General features: G+C 35.3%; 2 protein-coding genes across 4 annotated transcripts in view; both read left to right on the top strand.

Annotated features, from left to right (window-relative positions):
• Window positions 1-22,363, top strand: part of LOC106082695 (potassium voltage-gated channel protein Shaker) — a 694,624-nt gene that overhangs the window by 26,634 nt on the left and 645,627 nt on the right. The window lies entirely within an intron of this gene.
• Window positions 16,947-21,590, top strand: LOC106092084 (uncharacterized protein DDB_G0283357). Its single transcript, XM_013258839.2, has 2 exons — window positions 16,947-17,316; window positions 18,617-21,590. Exon 2 carries the CDS (start codon window positions 20,104-20,106, stop codon window positions 21,553-21,555), a length of 1,452 nt encoding a protein of 483 aa, XP_013114293.2. The 5' UTR covers window positions 16,947-17,316; window positions 18,617-20,103; the 3' UTR covers window positions 21,556-21,590.

The following is a 22,363-nucleotide window of genomic DNA, read 5'->3' as shown; positions in this document are numbered from 1 at the left end:
CATAAGGTGACATACAAAATTGCGATTAAATCGGTGCATCTCCGAGATCTGGCGTTTTTGAAAATTGAGGCAAGGAGGAGGATACGCCCCCCCTTCCGTATATTCGGATATCAAAAAATGTAGTACCCTATTTTCATCGGTTCAGCCGTTTTTGATTCTTTACCGAACAGACAAGCAAACTAAGAAACGTCCAAACAAACAAACGTAGCGCAAGAATTTAATTTTTATACCCTCCTCCATAGGATGGGGGTATACTAATTTCGTCATTCTGTTTGTAACTCATCGAAATGTTCGTCTAAGACCCCATAATATATGCGTTATGGGGTCTTAGACGAATATTTTGATGAGTTACAAACAGAATGACGAAATTAGTATACCCCCATCCTAAGGTGGAGGGTATAAAAATTAAATTCTTGCGCTTCTTGATCGTCATGCCATTTTAAGTCGACCTAGCACGCACGCTAACTTTCGAAGGAGTAAAGCTAGCCGCTTGAAATTTTGCACAAATACTTCTCGTTAGTGTAGGGCAGTTGGAATTGTAAATGGGCTATATGGGTCCATTTTTTGATATAGCTGCCATATAAACCGATCTTGGAACATAACATAGAGTGCGAAATTCTTATCCGATTGGAATGAAATTTTGCACGACGTGTTTTGTTATGATATCCAACAACTGTGCCAAGTGTGGTTCAAATCGGTCCATAACCTGATATAGCTGCCATATAAACCGATCTTGGGTCTTGACTTCTTGAGTCTCTAGAGTGCGCAATTCTTATTCGATTGAAATGAAATTTTGCACGACGTGTTTTGTTATGATATCCAATAATTGTGCCAAGTATGGTTCAAATCGGTCCATAACCTGATATAGCTCTCATATAAACCGATCATGGGTCTTGATTTCTTGAGCCACTAGAGTGAGCAGTTATTATCCGATTTGACTAAAATTGTGCACGTTATGTTTCGTTATGACTTCTAACAACTGTGCTAAGTATGGTTCAAATCGACCCATAACCTGATATTGCTGTTATATAAACCGATCTGGGGTCATGATTTCTTGAGCCTCTGGAGGGCGCAATTTCTTATTTTTTTCTTTTTAAACGCAAATGATTTCACTTTAAAGATAGAAATTGCATACACCGAAGTACTTTTTCACAACATGACTTTAATTACAACAAATTGCAACCCACCCACATTTCTATTCCTTCCATTTTAATGCATGACTAGACGTCCATTAGCCAAACAGTGCCTGTTCTCTTAGTATGACATTTTTGGTCGTGCAAAGTCTTATGCCAAGATTTTGGGTGTATTTTTTTCCAATTTTCTTAAGAAACAACTTAACTACTGACATTTTCACCGTTATGTTATGTTTAGTGATTTTCTTTTGCCAACGCTATGGGCAATTGAGCCGCAAGTATTAATTAGCCTGCCTATCGACCAAGCAAAAATTATTTGAATTTCTCTTTTATCATGACTGCCCTTTTGTATGCGTTTGGCATATAAAATGTGTCAAGTCATTAACGTCAAATGATTACAGTTTTGTTCGTAAAAATAATGCAGAAGCAGAGAGGCACAAGTGGCAGTCACTATCCCAAGTTTTGTGGGGCTTTACCCACAGCACATTGTGGGAATGGTTTTAAAAATACGTTCCAAATGGCATGAATTTTAGTTTCAAATTAAAATTTGATGATGTAGCACAAAATTTTTTTTTTCTAAAGTTTGAAGTAATGGTATGTTTTAATTATTTTAATGCTGAGGGAATTGCGGATAAAAACTAATGAAAATGAAGTAAAGACACATTAGGGTTGAGCTTTGTATAACCAACTTTTTGCCTATAATGTAGTGTTTTTCATCATTTATAATAGGTGGTATACCCACCTATAATGTTCAACCCAGTCGAAATTAATGCGTTTTTACTTCATTTTCATGGGAAAATAATATGGAGGAGTCTAAAAAAGCTCAATGGTCTACAGTTCCTCCAAATTGGTTAGGTAAGGTTAAGCCTTTTGTGGACTGAAGAACTTTAGTTGGTCCGTATGGCATCTAAATCCATATATAATCCGATCTATCTGTATATCAGAACATTCGTCTGTCTGTCTGTCCGTCTTCCGTTCGTCTGTGTATTCATCCGATTTTCTTATTGAATCCTTAAACGCCTCACATTTCAACTTATTTGGCTGAAAATTTTTAAGTTTCAACGAAAATGTGCAGTCAATTTCCCCAAATATACCGGTCCTAAACTGGAAAATTAGTTACCTATCACAGGACATATCCTGCAGGGAATGAAAAGTTTCAATTGTCATAACATATGATTCTTAATTATTTTTTAAAAGGTCGCTTAATTATTGTTAAGAAGTAAAAGTGTGCAAAGTTCGGCCAGGCCGAATCTTGAGAACACACCACACTGGATACTGCCAAACATTTATGCAAAATAAATTCGGCCAGGCCGAATCTTGAGAACACACCACAATGGATACTGCAAAACATTTATGCAAAACAAATTTAGTTGAAGGTTAGTTGAAGGGCATAATTTTTTTCTACATACCACCCTTCTGTCAAACCAGCATAAATTAAAGCTTCTAGAAACCGAACAAGGATAATCGGGCTATCGGTTTATATGGGAGCTATATCAGGTTATAGACCGATTTGAACCGTACTCGAGACAGTTGTTGGAAGTCATAACAGAACATTATCTGAAAAATTTGAGTCAAATCGGACAAAAATTGCGGTTTCCATGGGCTTAAGAAGTCAAATCGGGAGATCGGTTTATATGGGAGCTATACCAGGTTATAGACCGATTTGGACCCTACTCGACACAGTTGTTAGAAATTATTAAAGAAAGCCGCATGCACGATTTCATCCAAATCGGAAAAAATTTGCGGCTTCCAAGGACTTAAGAAGACAAATCGGAGGTTCAGTTTTATATGGGGATCTCGGTTTATGTATCTAAATCTGAACCGATACATCCCATATGGAATCTCCAATAACCTACATCAGTATGGAGTACCTGTGCAAAATTTTAAGGGGCTAGCTTTACGCGTTCGGTCTCTATCATGATTTCGACAGACGAACGGACATGGCTAGTTCGACTCAGAAGATCGAGACGATCAAGAATATATAATACTTTACCAGCCAAACCGGGCCCCCCGCTGCTCCTTCTTAACTCTATAATATCTTTTTAGGGTGGCGATACTTCGCCCTGAATGCAGATATCGAATTCGTGCCATTGTAGCCTATGACGCTGAACGCGTTCGAATCCTGGCGATAACAGTACCTGTGCAAAATTTCAATCGGCTAGCTTTACGCGTTCGGTCTCTATCGTGATTTCGACAGACGAACGGAAATGGCAAGTTCGATTCTGAAAGCCGAAACGATCAAGAATATAATACTTTACTAGCCGAACCGGGCCACCCCGCTACTTCTTCTTCAACTCTCTAATATCTTTTTAGGGTGGGGTTACTTCGCCCTGAATGCAGATATCGAATTCGTGCCATTGTAGCCTATGACGCTAAACGCGTTCGAATCCTGGCGAGAACATCGGAGAAAACGGTGTTTATCCCCTCCTATGCATGGTCATTTAAAAAAATTTCCCCAAAGAGGTGTCGTTCTGCGGGACGCCGTTCGGACTTGGCTATAAAAAAAAGGTCCCTTATCATTGAGTTTAAACTTGATATGTAAGAATTTGCCCCTTCTCGGTTCCTGGTGGTAATGTTCTTCTTTAGGGTAATGTTCTCATTTGGGGAGGGATGGTATCTCATTTGGGGAGGGATGGTATCGACTCAAATATGGATATCAAATTCGTGCTGCACTTTCAAATCCCTTTAATTTGAGCCCCATATTGCCATGCCCGATAAATATGAACCATTTGGAGAATGTTTTGGGGCTGGGGCGCCCAACGGCACATTGCACTGAAAATAGATATCGAATTCATTCTTTATTTCCAACGGAAATAAAGTTCATTTTAGGGGGTGCTTTTGGGCATACCCCAAAATACTTGGCTCCAAAATTGGATATCAAATTCTTTTTCTACTCCCAAATACCTTTCATTTGAGTCCCATGTTGTCAAAATGGGTCAAATAACCCATTTGAGGTATCTTTAGGAGGAAAAACGCCATCTAGACTTGAACGCAAATTTTTATGTAAAATTCGCAATCTACTACAAAATACCTTTCATTTGAGTCCCATATTGCCATGGTAGGCTAATATTGCCATTTTGGGGGTATTTGGGGGTGGGCGACCTTCCATTACTTGGACCTAATGTTTTATGCCATATTTGTAACTACTGCCTAATACTTTCCATTTGAGTCCCATATTGACATGCACTTTGAATATACTTCGATCTTATTATGTATGCCAGATTCGAAATCTACTCCCGAATACCTTTCATTTGAGCCCCATATTGAAATGAACATCCAATATGTCTGTTTGGGGGAGTTTTGGGGTAGGGGCGGCCGGCCCGATGGGTACTTACACTCAAATTTTAATACCATATTCGTATTATTCTCTCCGATACCTTTCATTTGATACCTATATTGTCTCTATCGGTAAAATTTTTGATTTTGGGTCCGTCCCTCTTCCGATATCGAAAAATTATATAGCCTATGTTTCCCTCCAGACCAACCTACACAATATGAGAAAACTTCGAGACCTACACAATATGAGAAAACTTCTGCCGTTTTTCAGTCTATACGGAACAAACAAACCGAGTCCCATATATCTGTGATTGGCTAAAGTGCCCATTTTGGGCGTTTTTGTGGGGGTGGGGTGATCCCCTATACTTCGACATGAATTTGTATGCCAGATTCGTTATATACTCCCGCATAATTTTCATTTGATACCCATATTGTTTTAAACGGTCCACTTGTGATTTTGGGTGATATTTTTGGGGTAACGGGGAGGGCCCTCCCCCTTCCGATATCAATAAATTATATCGCCTATTCTTATTTCCTGAAAATATTCGTGATCTACTCCCGAATACCTTTCATTTGAGTCCCATATTGTCATGATCGTCAAATAAACCTATTTTAAGGGGTTTCGGGGCTGAGGTGGGCCCCCAGGTACTTGGACTCAATTTTTATTATGAAATTCGTACTCTACTCTTATGTACCTTTCATTTGAATCCCATATTGTCCCGATCGGTCCACTTATATTTTTGTGTAGTACTTTTGGGGTAAGGTAAATTTTTGATTTTGGGTCCGCCCCCCTCCCGATATCAAAAAATTATATAATCAATGTTTCATTCCATACCAATCTACACATACTGTGAAAATTACAAACACAAATTGAATTTTATATATAAGATGGGGTCTTAGACGTATATTTCGAGGTGTTAGACTAGTATACCCCATCCTATGGCAAATTTGCAAATTTTGCCAATGAACATTCCACTAAGGAACAGGGGCAAACTTCTCACGTATCAATGAGTGCAGTCCGATTCAAGTTTAAGCTCAATGATAAGGGGCCTCCTTTTTATAGCCGAATCCGAACGGCGTGCCGCAGTGCGACACCTCACAAATGTTGTCAGCATTAGGTGGGAAAAACCGCCGCTGAAAATTGTTTCTGATGGTCTCGCCAGGATTCGAACCCACGCGTTCAGCGTCATAGGCGGACATGCTAACCTCTGCGCTACGGTGGCCTCCTATGGTGGTGGGTATAAAAATTGCTTATCCATTTGCTAACTAATGTTATCTTCCTTAAAAATACGTCCAAAGTATACTGATTTCTTTGGAACTGTCCCAGGACCTATCCTACGGTGTTAGAATGACGACCTCGAGTGACAAACCCTTATAAAAGTGGTAGGTTTTTTTCATGTAAGGGGACGAGCACTGGGATCGGTCTCTATCACCAGAGGTCCTATCCAATGTCAGGTTTGGGACCTGTCCCATTTCCCATAGGGGTACCTTCTCACTCGTGTCAATGAGTCACATCAAATTTGAAACCTATCCGATTTCCCCTAGGGGTACCTTCTCACTCGTGTCAATGAGTCACATCAAATTTGGAGCCTATCCTATTTCCCCTAGGGGTACCTTCTCACTCGTGTCAATGAGTCACATCAAATTCCACCTTGACTTGTCTATAATAGAAATAACGCCCATACTTTGCCGTTTTGTTCAAATTTTAATTTCCTCGGAAAATGTTTTTTGCTACAATCAACCACTATGTTCATTGGGTTATTCCCATAGTCACTCTCACCCATACACACTTATACAATGACATGTAACGTTTTTGCACTACGTTCATTTACAAGCAAAAGCGTTAATGGGTTTATGTGTGGTCCCATCGTTTAGGCGTGTATGTGAATACAAATGTAGCAAGGCAAATATAAATGTGTGTGTGAGTGTGTAATTGTGTATAGAACACACAGCACATCAAATCCTACCATCCAGCCAAGCGAGACCAACGACAACATGGGTGGTCATGTTGTTCCTCTTGGTTTTCATTTTTTTTTTTTTTTGCTTTGGCGCCATGCGGTTTAATATATTTTTTGCTTCCGTTTCATTTCGTTTGTGTTTCGATATTGTCGTGTGCAATGGTGTGTGTGTGTGTCAACATTTTCTCATTCATGTTTGCATTTGTATTGCTGCGGTTTTTCATAACCAAAAAAAAAATCGACGAATCTCTATTCTCAAAATACAAATATCGGCAAATTGCCTTGTGGCTTGGGATGGTGGTAGGAATGTTCAACGAAATCTCGTCTGTGCCTTAAGATACTCCTCGCTTAGTGTTTCTTACATCGATATGGGGGTTTTTGTTGCTATTGCTGAAAATACACAACAAATAGGGGAAATATAAAATGCACATTCCTTGTGAAGGACTAAATGGCGTCTGTGACCTTAGCTGTTGATGTTTATTCATACAATGTTTGTATGAAGTTACAAAACAAAAAAATAAAAATGTGAATATTTTCAAAAAATTCTGTTACCAAAGAGAACGGAAGCGTAATGGCAGTACTCCTGCTGTTGCTACTGGTAGGGTCTAGAGTTACCAGAAACAAATATAGGGGAAAAATTAACAAACAAGAAATATTTTTATACCCACCATCGAAGGATGGGGGTATATTCATTTCGTCTTTCCGTTTGCAACACATCGAAATATTCATTTCCGACCCTATAAAGTACATATATTCTTGATCAGCGTAGCAATCTAAGACCATCTAGCCATGTCCGTCCGTCTGTCTGTCTGTTGAAATCACGCTACAGTCTTTAAAAATAGAGATATTGAGCTGAAATTTTGCATAGATTCCTTTTTTGTCCATAAGCAGGTTAAGTTCGAAGATGGGCTATATCGGACTATATCTTCACATAGCCCTCATATAGACCTATCCGCCGATTAAGAGTCTTTAGGGTTAGGTTCTGTGACATACTTTGTCAATTTGGTCAGATCGGTCCAGATTTGGATATAGCTGTCATATATACCGATCTCTCGATTTAAGGATTTGGGCCCATAAAAGGCACATTTATTGTCCGATTTCATCGACATTTGGGACAGTGAATAAGGTTAAGCTCCTAAACATACTTCTGCAATATGGCACAGGTCGGTCCAGATTTGGATATAGTTGCCATATAGACCAATCTCTCGGTTTATGGTTTTGGGGCCATAAAAGGCGCATTTATTGTCCGATTTCGCCGAAATTTGGGACAGTGGGTTAGGTTAAGCCCTTAAACATACTTCTGCAATATGGCACAGGTCGGTCCAGATTTGGATATAGCTGCCATATAGACCGATCTCTCGGTTTAAGGCTTTGGGCCCATAAAAGGCGCACTTACTGTCCGATGTCGCCGAAATTTGGGACAATGAGTTAAGTTAAGCCCCCTGATATACATCTGCAATGTGGCACAAATCGGTCCAGATTTGGATATATCGGCGATATAGACCGATCTCTCGGTTTAAGGTTTTGGGGCCATAAAATGCGCTTTTATTGTCCGATTTCGCCGAAATTTGGGACAGTGGGTTAGGTGAAGCCCCTAAACATTCTTCTCCAATATGGCACAGATCGGTTTAGATTTCAATATAGCTGCCATATAGACCGATCTCTCGATTTAAGGTTTTGGGTCCTTAAAATGCGTATTTATTGTCCGATTTCGCCGAAATTTAGGACAGTGCTTTGTGTTAGGCTCTTCGACATTTTTCTGCAACTTGGCCCAAATCGGTCCAGATTTGGATACAGCTGTCATGTAGACTGATATCTCGATTTAAAGTCTTGGCCCCATAAAAGGCCCATTTATGATCCGATTTCACTGAAATTTGACACAACGACTTAATTTAGGCTTCTCGACATCCGAGTCGTATACGGTTCCGATCGGTTTATATTTAGATATAGCTGCTGTATTTATTATTATTTGGTCCAAATCGGAACACATTTCGATATAACTGCTATGGAACATAAGGTATGCAATTTTCACCGGATTTTGATGAAAGGTGGTTTACATATATACCCGAGGTGGTTGGTTATCCAAAGTTCGGCCCGGCCGAATCCAATTTCGCTTTAATTTGACGCAATGTTTTGCGTCCTCGACATTGGTATTGAGTATGATCAAGATTGGGCCATGCTTGGATATAGCTGCCATTTAGACTGATTTTCCGATTTAGGGTCTTTGTTAGGCTTTCTGACATTTTCAGATCGGCCCATAGTTGGATATAGATGCCATATGTACCGATCTCCCGATTTGAGTCCTTGGAACCATAAAAGCAGTGTTCATATCTCGATTTAGCTGAAATGTGACACAGTGAGCTGTGCTAGGCTCAACGACATCCGCCTTCAATATGGCCCCCATCGGTCTATAATTGGATATAGCTGCCATATAGAGCGATCTACCGTTTTAATGTCTTGGGACCATAAAAGATGCACTTATTATAAATTTTTTTAAAAAATGTTCTCTGAATTGATTTTTGGAGGTTGTTTTGTAAAAAAAAACACAGTTTCCACCAAATAATTTCTTCACCAAATTAAAGATTTAATTGTCCTGAAATTTCATTAAATTGGCAGCCCTATCCTTATAACATCTACTGCATTTGTTTGTGCCGTGTTAATCACAACGTTCGTGTTCACTTTACTCTGGGCGCGCAAAAAAACATTTCCAAAGTGTTTTCGAAGGTTATTTTAAATCATAGGGTTTTCAAGAACAAACAGCCTGCGAAAAAAAATAACAGTTATGAACTTTGGCCTGTGCCATAGGACAATGAGTGTGAGGGTGTTCGATGACTTTCAAAGGTATGTGGTCATAGTTACTGGGAAAAATTGCCTATTCACGTGCCCCCCCTTTCTAACCTCTCGAAATCTTTGCCCAGACAAAATCCAATAGGCGATGGTGAATCTGTTTTTAGGCCAAGTCCTTGACATAATTAGGAAGTGTGTGTATTTGCTGTTGTACTTCATTTAGATTGCTGTTCGATGGCCTGTTTGTTGGCTCTAGGGCTGTTGGTGGCTTTGGTGTTTCATGATATTTACCTTCAAACAACACTCTGGTATTTGTTTAAGAACTACAAAAAGCTATTAAAGTATTAATTTTTTATAATATGGATAATAGCAGTTATGACTCATGGCTGTGATGAAATGCTTACAAAGGCGAAGGTATTTGCCTCCTCTTAGCCCAAACAAAAGCACCGGAAGTGTTTAGTCAAAATATTATAAATCATTGTTTCTGTGGGTATGGGTGAAGTTTAGTGCGGTTTGTGTAGCGTAGAAATCTTTGGTACGAACCTTTGATGGAAGGGCCAAATTATGTTATTTAGCAGTGGAAGCCAGGAATAAATGACAGGGACTTAAGAGAAACTTACTTTCGTTAACTAAATATATTCTGGGTTATTTATAAGACTTAAAAAGATCTTAAAAATCTTATAAAATCTAATAAAATGTAGCAAGTAGAAGCGTGCTAAGTTCGGCCTGGCCGAATCTTATATACCCTCCACCATGGTTCGCATTTGTCGAGTTCTTATCCCGGCATCTCTTCTTAGGCAAAAAAAAAAAAAAGGATTAAAGAAAAGATTTGCTCTGCTATTAGAGCGATATCAAGATATGGTCCGGTTCGGAAAATATCAGCCAATTCGGATAAGAATTGCCCCCTTTGGGGTCTCAAGAAGTAAAATAGAGAGATCGGTTTATATGGGAGCTGTATCTGGCTTTAGACCGATTCAGACTATAATAAACATGTATGTTGATGGTCATGAGAGGATCCGTGGTACAAAATTTCAGGCAAATCGGATAATAATTGCGACCTCTAGAGGCTCAAGAAATCAAGATTCAAGATCGGTTTATATGGCAGCTATATCAGGTTATTAACCGATTTGAACCTAATTTAGCACAGTTGTTGGAAGTCATAGTGAAACACGTCGTGCGAAATTTCGTCCAAATCGGATAGGAATTGCGCCCTCTAGTGGCTCAAGAAGTCAAGATTCAAGATCGGTTTATATGGCAGCTATATCAGATTATAGACCGATTTGAACTATACTTGGCACAGTTGTTGGATATCATAACAAAACAAGTCGTGCGAAATTTCATTCCAATCGGTTAAGAATTGCGCCCTCTAGAGGCGCAAGAAGTCATGTTCCAAGAACGGTTTATATGGCAGCTATATGAAAACATGGACCGATATGGCCCATTAACAATTCCAACCGACCTTCACTGATAAGAAGTATTTGTGCAAAATTTCAAGCGGCTAGCTTTACCCCTTCGAAAGTTAGCGTGCTTTCGACAGGCAGACGGACGGACATGGCTAGATCGACATAAAATGTCACAACGATCAAGAATATAAATACTTTATGGGGTCTCAGACGAATAATTCGAGTAGTTACAAACAGAATGACGAAATTAGTATCCTATGGTGAAGGGTATAAAAATAATTTGGATGGAAAGTCCTTGAAGCGTCAATACTATTTATTTAAATAAAAATTATTGCAATTATTTCCGTTATACATTCTGTGTCTTCATTCATTTAAAAGTCAGTAATTATAATTATTTTTAAATCCATATAATTTCATGAGATATACGTCAACAAAGTTTTGCTCTGCATGTTAAATAAAAAAAGTGGTTCAAGGTATTTCAAACTGATTGAAAAGGAAAAGAAGTGTCTGAATGACCTAGTCTTTAATGGAGCAACAATAAAAATATAACTCTCATACACACAACAAAGATTCCTTGGGGCATTATTACTCGTTGTGCTATAATTTTATTGACCATTGGAGCCTACTTTAACTGCTAATGTATATAAGGCCATAAATAAATCGTTTGACGTATTACTACACTTCGTAGATAAGACATTGTAAGTCATTGATGAGTTGGTAGCTCCCGAAAAACCAAAACCCGCAACACTTCATAAGCGATAGAGGGAAGAGTGAAAGAAAAAAATCTTGCTCTCAATGATTGATATTGTCTCGCGTGTATGTAAGGCAATGCCAACAGATTTCTTTGCACTCTTTTTTTTTGCTACTAACCGTTATTCATTCTGCTTTAAGCAACCCACCCCCTACCCATATCCTCTTTCACGCTCTTTGAAGACCCACAAAAGGCAACAACATTTTTTCGATTTGTTGGTTATGCATAAATAAACGAAAGCTTGTCATCGTTGTTGCTGTTGCCGTTGTTGTTGTGGTTGTTATCGTACTCATTGTTACAAGTTTGACCTCGTGCACTTGACTATGGCATATTCTCAAACAAATGCAAAAAACCAACGAAACCAAAAAGAAATCGACTGCGACAACAACTACAAAGGCAATAAAATAGGAAAACACACAACACCACTGGCAAAAGAAATCCCTCCCAATGAACGGAACAATTTAACAGATTCACTACACGCAAGGCAAGCGCAACAACATAGCTTAGGCCTCATCCTCACACATACAACATTTCCTTACTTGGATGAACAACAACACCCACCGAAGAACAAACGAATGCAGACAAAAGCCTTAGCTTGCTCTGCAATGCTGAGAGCCCGTTCATAATATCACAATAATACACACCGAAGATGGCCACACGAAACAACAACAACAATCAACAAGCCAATGAGAGCTTCGTGTTTCCCATACGTATGAGAACACACAACATCGTGGTTGCACAAGTGAGTAAAACCGAGCATAGAGAGCAGTTGTAGCAAATAGCACATGTAGAGTATATGACAGATCCCTCCAAACATTTTCTATCGTGCGAGTCACTAAATCTGCACTCAAGGAAGTTGAAAACAATCTCAGGCGATATCATTTTTTACTCTAATTAGTGTCTCGGTACGGGAGAAAACGTGCCACTTGGCGATATATACCCATGAGTGACTAAATAGGGACTAAAAAAAGTGTAAAATTCGATTATCAACGTCATTTATAAAAATAAATTTTTATTTGCCAAATGTTTTTTTTACCTTTTAGAGTGAGGCTAATTTTTATTTCTCTTTCTAATTTATTTCTTTTCCAAATCAAGATTATTAGTCGAAGATTTTATTTGCAATGATTTTCCCTGACTGGGATTTGAACAGCCAACCTTACGATTGTGAGGCGTATGCTATCCCTCTGTGCTACCGACCTTTCTTCATTACAGAAGGCTAAGTTAACATATATTCTATTGTTTGGGGTTTTTTGAGTTAGCGTTCAAAACAACAACAAAAAATCTATTTTTAAATTTGTTGCAATAACAGTTGATTATGAGAAACTAATTAGCGAAACATGAATGATAGAATTCCGACAGTAATGTATTTTGTTGTTGTAAATCTTGAGATCTCTACAAACTATCATACAAAAGGACCTAAAAAGTGACTATTCTGGGAGGGAGTGAGAAAGTCACTTCCAAATGTTTGGAGGGATAAATACAAATGGAAACAGAAACACAAACCAAAGTCCCCCACACCGCCAAACCTAAGTGGTTGATATTTATGAGTATGTGTAGATTTTTGTGAGTCTATTAGCTGTGCTATTTCCATGGCTTTTGCGATTACGAAATCTATGATGAAGGCAGGAGATGCCCCAGTGAAGACAAATAGAGGGGTCAGTAAAATAGAAGAGAATAACAATTTAACAGAACGAGAGAGTAAAATAACGAGATGGAAATGTGTGAGCACGCATATAGTATGTAAGAATAAAACTGTCGGAAAGAACAACTAGGAAGTCTGAAATATTTGATTTTAGTTATAGAGGGTGAAATTCTTTGACTCGCGAAGTTATAGCACCAACAAATAGAATAAAATAAGATAAAATAAATTAAAATAAAATAAAATAAAATAAATTAAAATAAAATAAAATAAAATAAAATAAAATAAATAAAATAAAATAAAATAAAATAAAATAAAATTAAATAAAATAAAATAAAATAAAATAAAATAAAATAAAATAAAATAAAATAAAATAAAATAAAATAAAATAAAATAAAATAAAATAAAATAAAATAAAATAAAATAAAATAAAATAAAATAAAATAAAATAAAATAAAATAAAATAAAATAAAATAAAATAAAATAAAATAAAATAAAATAAAATAAAATAAAATAAAATAAAATAAAATAAAATAAAATAAAATAAAATAAAATAAAATAAAATAAAATAAAATAAAATAAAATAAAATAAAATAAAATAAAATATAAAAAAATAAAATAAAATATAAAAAAATAAAATAAAATAAAATAAAATAAAATAAAATAAAATAAAATAAAATAAAATAAAATAAAATAAAATAAAATAAAATAAAACAAAACAAAACAAAATAAAATAAAATAAAATAAAATAAAATAAAATAAAATAAAATAAAATAAAATAAAATAAAATAAAATAAAATAAAATAAAATAAAATAAAATAAAATAAAATAAAATAAAATAAAATAAAATAAAATAAAATAAAATAAAATAAAATAAAATAAAATAAAATAAAATAAAATAAAATAAAATAAAATAAAATAAAATAAAATAAAATAAAATAAAATAAAATAAAATAAAATAAAATAAAATAAAATAAAATAAAATAAAATAAAATAAAATAAAATAAAATAAAATAAAATAAAATAAAATAAAATAAAATAAAATAAAATAAAATAAAATAAAATAAAATAAAATAAAATAAAATAAAATAAAATAAAATAAAATAAAATAAAATAAAATAAAATAAAATAAAATAAAATAAAATAAAATAAAATAAAATAAAATAAAATAAAATAAAATAAAATAAAATAAAATAAAATAAAATAAAATAAAATAAAATAAAATAAAATAAAATAAAATAAAATAAAATAAAATAAAATAAAATAAAATAAAATAAAATAAAATAAAATAAAATAAAATAAAATAAAATAAAATAAAATAAAATAAAATGAAATATAATAAAACAAAATAAAATAAAACAAAATAAAATAAAATATAATAAAACAAAATAAAATAAAACAAAATAAAATAAAATAAAATAAAATAAAATAAAATAAAATAAAATAAAATAAAATAAAATAAAATAAAATAAAACAAAATAAAATAAAATAAAATAAAATAAAATAAAATAAAATAAAATAAAATAAAATAAAATAAAATAAAATAAAATAAAATAAAATAAAATAAAATAAAATAAAATAAAATAAAATAAAATAAAATAAAATAAAATAAAATAAAATAAAATAAAATAAAATAAAATAAAATAAAATAAAATAAAATAAAATAAAATAAAATAAAATAAAATAAAAAAAAAAAAATAGTGTTGGCCATTGTCAAACTGCAAAACATTTAGCGGAAAGAGAGTTTTATTCATCCATAAGCTAGCGAATTCGCTAGACTTGTAAATAAAACAACCCTATTGTCGTATTTGTACTAGGTTGTACACCTCTTTGCGCTTACCTTATTTTCAACCACAATTACTACACCTACCTAATTTCTATGTCATTGATTACTGATTACTCGAAGTTTGACTGAGAGCAATGACGAGAGTGAGAGAGGTTTGACAAACCAACTTTCAAAGTATGAGTTGTCTGAAATATGCCTGCTATGGTATGAAATGAGCTTATCTGAGGTTACGGCGACACATGCTTTACGAATCTAAGGACACACTAAAACCAAATGTCAAAGAATATACAACACGTTTATTGAAGAAAACTTAACATGGTTGTCGACAATGATGTTGCTTCAAACACACATTCGTTTGCACACATGTTCCAAGTGAATGAATCAGACAATAAGCTAAAGTATAATAACCAAAGGAGAAACTATAAACGTGAACATATGAACACAAGACTGTGCTTGGGGCACACTTTTTCTTCCCACTTTTGGGGAAAAAAATTGCCTAAAAGAGCTGAACATGGTGTGGTGTGAGTGTGCGTTTTAGTATTTGACTCGTATTATTTGCAACATTATTATCCTGAAACTCCGACGACAACTACGACAAACAACTAGCATAACAAAACGCCCCGCCACATCCTTTTTTATCTTGGGGTTTTTTTTTTGTTGTTGTTGTTAGTTCACATGGCGTGTGGTGTTTAACAATCCGCTCAAAAGTCTACGCTCATACTCCAAAGGCTAAAGACATTATAGAAGAGTCTAAACGTAATGTGAGTCTTGTTATGTGTGTGTGTAAAAGAGTGTGTGAATGTGTCACACTGTTTGATTTTTGGCTGTGTATGGGTTTGCGTGTGTGTCCGTGCCAAAGTCACAACACGAGACTTTTACCCGACTCTTCCTCTGCACACACCAACGACAACAGCGGAAACAAACGGAAATAAACACACATACACACACACTAGTAAACTTCATGCACAACTACTCACCAAGACCCACACTCGCATTTGTACTCGCACACACACACACATGCATATACAGCCAGCCAACAACAGTCTGAAACTGTAGGACTTTTTTCCATTCTGCAGATTGTTGGTTATTTCGAGTTAAGTAAAGTTAGCAAATTTTATTTGTTGTTTGCCAAACGAAGAGAAGTAGTGAATAATTTAAGCGGAACCCAAAAAACCAGAACGACGTGCCCCAACTGAAGCAAACTAACGAAAATGTAATGTAATCGAAATCGGAACTTAAGGCAAGGCATTGTAACAAAAAAATCCAAAAAACAAAGAATATTAACAAAAATATTATATACGAAAAAAGCCCTCAGAAAAAAAAAAATAAATAAATAAAGCAGAGCATATGAAAACGAAACTCTGGGCTTAAATCAGAGTACATACCTCAAGTGATGAAATCATTCTCTAAAAATAAATCACAACCGAAATGGAGATTAACGAAAAAACCCCTGGAAAAAAATTAGTTTGTGAATGAAGAAAAAAACGAAAAATAAATCTCATAACCTAAAATGTGTAATGAAAAATAAAACTAAACTTACCTAAAAGTATGCTAAATTTTTTTTATTGCGATATCCCATTGCCTGAAAATATGGCTCGGTTAACGTTGGCAAATTTGAAATGCAATTTAAATGTTTAAAATGCACAAACCGTTGCATGTGCCAGGCTATTCCAACACAGCTGATGTTCAAATAGTGCGCAAGATAATTCAAGTCCAACGTTTTACATTTCAATAGTTGTTTTTGGGCTCATACTGCTGCGCTGCTGCTGCTGCCGCTGCTTCTAGCAATTTTGCTGATAATCTCATCTCAGTTTTTTGGCCATCACCAAACATTGCAGTATTGCAAGAGGATATGCTGTTGTTAAACCCCCTTCGGGTAGTGAAGTGAAAAGTGAAGTTTTATCTTCTCAGAGCAGAGAAAAAGGAGTAAAGATAAATCTAAACATCACAACAATTGCAATAACAACAAACATATAATAAAACAAAATGAAATGAAATCAAGCAAGACCATGTGACAACGCCTAAAAGTATACTAAATAAACAAAACAAAAATTCAAACTAAGAAAAAACGAAAATAAACCAAATAAACAAAGAAAAATAAATTCAACAAAAACATAAGAAAAAAAAATTTTATGTAATTAAAAAAAAAAAATAATAAATTTCCCTTCTGCTTAGTGGCTTAGTTTAGTTTTAAGTGTTTTTTTTTTTTTTTTTTTGAAAACTCATAGCGCAGCGCGCGCCTCCTAGACTCCAAAGGTTTTTAACCCTTTTCCTTGTAATACCTAATAACACCAGCAATCAAAGAGCAAAAGCAGTTATTTTCGTGTTTCGTAACTGTTGCTTTCCATTAAGCTAATGGCAATTTAAAACCAAAATTCTCCAAAAAATCCGCTGTGATATAAAGTGGCTTAAAATATATAGGAAAAAAAATTAAATAAAAATAATAAGTAGCTCAATTTTTGCTAAGAAATTTTAAAAACAAAAATACTACATAATCAAGTGCTATTGCTGATATTGAATTAGTGACAAATGTAGATCGTTAAGTAGGAAATGGTTTCGTCCAAAAGAACATTTTCCTAAGAGGTATTATTTTTTATATTTTTTTGTAAAAAGTAAGTTTTCCAAAAAGAAGAGAGATAATGAAAAAAAACCCAAAATGTTTTACTATTTTATGTAATTGGAAAATACACTCGTTTTGAAATAAATTGAAAAATATCTAAAGTGCTGAACTCGGAAGAAAAAGAGTTTTATAAGAGAATTTAATAATTATAAAAAAAAAATTGCGCCCTCTAGTGGGTCAACAAGTCAAGATCCAAGATCCGTTTATATGACAGCTATATCAGGTTATGAACCGATTTGAACCATACCATTTAAAACGATGTTGGATCTTGACTTCTTGAGCCTCTAGAGTGCGCAATTCTTGTCCGAATGGAATGAAATTTTGCACGACGTGTTCTGTTATGATATCCAACAACTGTGCCTAGTATGATTCAAATCGGTTCATAATCTGGTATAGCTGTCATATAAACCGATCTTGGATCTTGGAACATGGCAAACTTCTCACTTATCAATTAGTGCAGTCCAATTCTAGTTTTAAGCTCAATAATAAAGGACCTCCTTTTCTTCTTATCCGATTTGGCAGAAATTTTGCATCAAGTGTTTTGTTTTGACTTTCAACTATTGTACGAAGTATGGTCTAAATAGGTTCATAATATATATGGGAGCTATATCTATATCTGAACCGATTTAGATGAAACACACATATTGGAACGTAACAAGAATCACTTCGTACCATATTTAGAAGAGATCTCACCAAAATTATGGCTGCTAAGGCTTTAAAAGGGCATATCGGATTAAAGATATGTATGGGAGCTATATCTAAATCTGGACCGATTTTAATACAATTTTGCAAACATTTTGGGTCGTTAAAAAAAAAACACTTCGTGCCAAATTTTGTAAGGATCGGACAAACAGTGTGGCTTCTACAGCTTTAAAAGTTATATATGGTAGCTATATCTAAATTTGAACCGATTTTTTTTTTAAATCAATAGCATTTGTCCTTGGATCAAAAAATACACTTATGCAAAATTTTGTGAAAATCGGACAACAAATGCGACCTGTACCTTGTTTACAAGGAAACATGGACAGACAGACGGACATAGCTAAGTCGAATCAGGTAGTGGTTCTTAGCCGATCCGCATGCTAATCGATGGGTCTAGCTCTTCTTCTTCTTAGCGTTGCAAACAAATGCCCAAATCTATAATACCCTATACCACAGTGGTGGTATAGGATATAACAAATACAAATAAACACTCTTCTTTTTGGAAAATCACGCTATTTTTGTCAACTTTTCGTTTTGCTCTAATGTTGTCTGCTCTTATAGAATTCGCAACAAACAGTTGACTTTGTAAAAATAAAATTAGAAAAGACACAACTTTTTTAAAAATTTGTAATAAAGATTTGTGGATGAAAGTAAAAAATAGACCAACACATCTCGCCCGAAAATAACTTCCTCGACGGGCTTTGAAATATACATTTGATGGAGAATTTGTATTAAACAATAGAAAGAACATAAATTGTGCTGCAGCAAAACCCACTGTACTGGATATGATATTAAATAACTGGAATTTGGATTAGAAACAACACTGAAATCATTAAAAATGCCATTTAGCAAAGTAACCATTCATTAGCATTTGAAAAGAAATATTAAAAATTTGCCTACTGATAAAATAAAGTAAAACAAATCGTAATTGTGATATAGAATACACTTAACATAACCAAAAAAATTTGTAAAACTTAAGTATCGAAACCGGAAACCCAAAAACAAGCCGCAACAAATAAGTTATCACCGATCCATTTTTTGAATATAACCAACAAAAGTCCCGAAGCTTTGAAGTGTGAAGAAATTCATAAAAGCTCTAAGCTAAGAAAATACCTTCCATCTATCAAATGATAAGCTTATGAAATATTACAAAATATCAGCATAAGTGGAAAGCTTAAAGCCTAAAAATTGAATGTGAATTTGGCTTTACTATAAAAAAAACCTCTCTTAAAAGCTTTTGATAATTGATTTTGTGAGGTCTATGCAGGAAGCTAATTAAGACCAAAAAATATCCTATCACTTAGTTATAGATCATACAGAAAACATCCAAGTGAATTTTTAAGGAAAAAGCTTTTGGCTCAAAAAAAGCTTTTCGGAAAATATCGCAAAAATAAATGTTTTTTTAGTGAAAACGGCAAAAAACTACTACCACGATCAACAATACCCAAGCAATCAAGCACAAATCCTTTTACAAAAAAAAAATTATCAATCCAAATATATGAACCAACAAAGCACAACATTCTCTTACAAAAAAACAAAACTTTAAATTCAAAATCCTACAATAAAAAGCTTTCGAAAAGCTAAAATATCTTAAGTGAGACCAATTAAATGATAAAAAACAAGTTTTAAACATTAAGCTCTACATAAAAAAACGAAAATAAAAGCTTCAAAAAGCTCGCTATGCAACGACAAATATATTTAATCTACAATATCAACTATAAAACACAGGCACATAACTACACTACAAAAGCTCAACTCAATTTTTAAACAAAGCTTTTTTCTCAAAACCAACAAAAAATAAAGTCAAAGCTTTAGTGACAACAACAAAAGTTAGATAACGGAAAAGGTTTTCAGCACAAGCAATTTATTTCTTATAAAAAGTAAAAAATTTTTAATTCTACCGCTAAGGCATATCAGAAAACCTAACTGAAGAAACAAAATTAAAAACGTTAAGAAATGGCTACCCAGCAAGCTATTTAAAACATTTTTTGTGAAAATACTACCCCAAATCATCCCAGAGCAACAATCCAAGCCTTTTCCCCATCACCATGGTGGGCTCTCATGATTCGGGTAACTGTGATTGCTGTGGCACCTCTAGTGGTGGCAGTACTGAGCGCAGGCAGCAGCAGCAGCAACAATTACAAAGGGCCCATTTGGCCCCCTTGCCTATACAACCGTTATTGCCGGCTGGCCAGCAGGCCCCACCCATAGCAGCAGCTGCCCAAAGGCCCCCTCCTGCTGTAGCAGCGCCAGCAATTGGAGATAATGCCAGACCACCTACAGCAGCAGCGGCTAGACCAAATGCCCCGCCGGCTGCTGCCCCCCACCACATACAAGATCAACAAAATAATAACAACAACAATAACAACAACCCAGCCAATGCCCCTGCTAATGTGAATCCTCAAAATTTGGCCCAGCAAAGGAACATAGCACACTATGTGAATCAAGTTAATCTCCATCTCAATTTGACCAACAACAATCACGAACACCAACAACCGGCGCAGCAGCAACAGCAACCACCAGCTGCAGCAGCAGCAGCGGCCCCTCATTTAGTAGCAGTGCCCCAGCTGGCACGTGACTATGTCTACAATAACAACAACAATCACATTTATGTCAATCCGCATTCATATGACACCAACACTGCCACAAGTCTAACCAATACCACAGCCTCGCACAACACTGCCACGGGATCAACAGCCCAAGCGGTCTCTCTGAAGCAGACTACAGCAGCAGCAGCAGGCACTGGAGGCGGCAATGCTGTCGCTGGTGATCATGAAAATCGTTTGAATAACAATGGCGCCACTGCGGGCGCTGGTGGTGGGGGCGTAAGTGGTTCTGAGGCTGGCGCTGCCGGCGGCGAACTGTCGCGTCAACACACCTCAACCACTCTGAGTACTCTGAATACATATCTCTTCCCCTGTGGCGCCGATTCGGCGGGCACCATAGGCGGGGTAACCTTCAATGGCAGCCATTCCTGTGATCTAGACTCGAATTTTAGTCGCATGGTAGCCGGCAGCAGTGAGGGCGGCAGTTCTACCATAAGTTCTGGTTTAGGGTTTATCAATAAACGCCGCATCAAACGCCTCTTTGGGGTGGGCAATGGACCCTATGCTTCTGCTTTGCGCCGACGCAGCTCACATCTCATACAGTTCCAGACAGCTGCCATGGCCGCCAAAAAGCAACAACAAATGGAGAGGGAGGCGGCCGTGGCCTCGGCCAATGCCGCCTTCTACGAGCAGCAGCAGAAGAAGAAGAAGGAAAAGAAAAAGCCTCCTGGTCCACCGCCCCAGGCCAGAAATCAAGCCTCCTCCAGACAAATGGAGGATCCCATGATGAATCGACCACGTCGCAATACCAACAAGAAGAAGGACGAAACAAATCCCTACGAGCAGCAACTGCAACAGCTGGAGAAGCTGCAACACAAGTATTCATTTTTTGTCTATTCGTTTTGGCTCCCACCACCTTATATAACAAAATCTCTCTATATATATACAAAATAATAGCTCAACATCATTTTTTATATATGAAAATTTATACAAGCCTTATATTACCTTTAGTTCGAATAAAAAACAAAAAAATTTTAGTTGAAAACTTTTTTGAATAAAGCTTTTTTATCACAATTTTGTTGCACTTTTTTTTTTGATTTTTGTGTGGAAAGCTTCCAAGCAAAGGCTTCAAAAGGTTAAGTTTAAAAGCTTTGTAACGTTTTTTCTTTAAATGTACGTCTTTTTAAGCAAAAAAGAAGGTTAAAATATGAAAAAAAATATATATAAATACATATAAGAAAACCAAATTATGCACCCCGTTGCCGCCTTACACCTCTTAGTATTGACAACATTTGTAAAGATACCAACACTTCACCTAATTTTTGACAAACAGCAAACTTGCTTTGAAACGCAATTTTTTTTTAGTTTTAGCTTACAAAAATAACCCAAAAACGTTTCGTTATTTGTGAAGAATTTAATTGATGCGCTTGTACAATTATTTTATATACTACCTATTTTACTAACACATTGAAAAAATATATATAACATTTAAGATACTGAAGGGCTTGGGGTTTGGGGTTTTAAAAATCTTGTGAGGTGTGTGAATTCAAAGAGTAATTTGATTGCCAGCGAACTACGCGTGCAAGTTACGATTTGTTGAAGAAATTTACAGTTATTGGCTGGTACTTTGTTTGTGTATCGTAGTTGAAAGTCAATGTTTTCGCGATAGGCTCGAGTTATGAGCCTGTGTTCACACTGTTATAAAGTGTTATACACTATTATAATGTGTTATACACTGTTACAAACTGCTATACATTTGGAA

Source organism: Stomoxys calcitrans, chromosome 4 (assembly GCF_963082655.1).
Source record: "Stomoxys calcitrans chromosome 4, idStoCalc2.1, whole genome shotgun sequence".
Classification (NCBI taxonomy): Eukaryota; Metazoa; Arthropoda; class Insecta; order Diptera; family Muscidae; genus Stomoxys; species Stomoxys calcitrans.
This window is presented reverse-complemented; position numbering and strand designations above follow the sequence as displayed.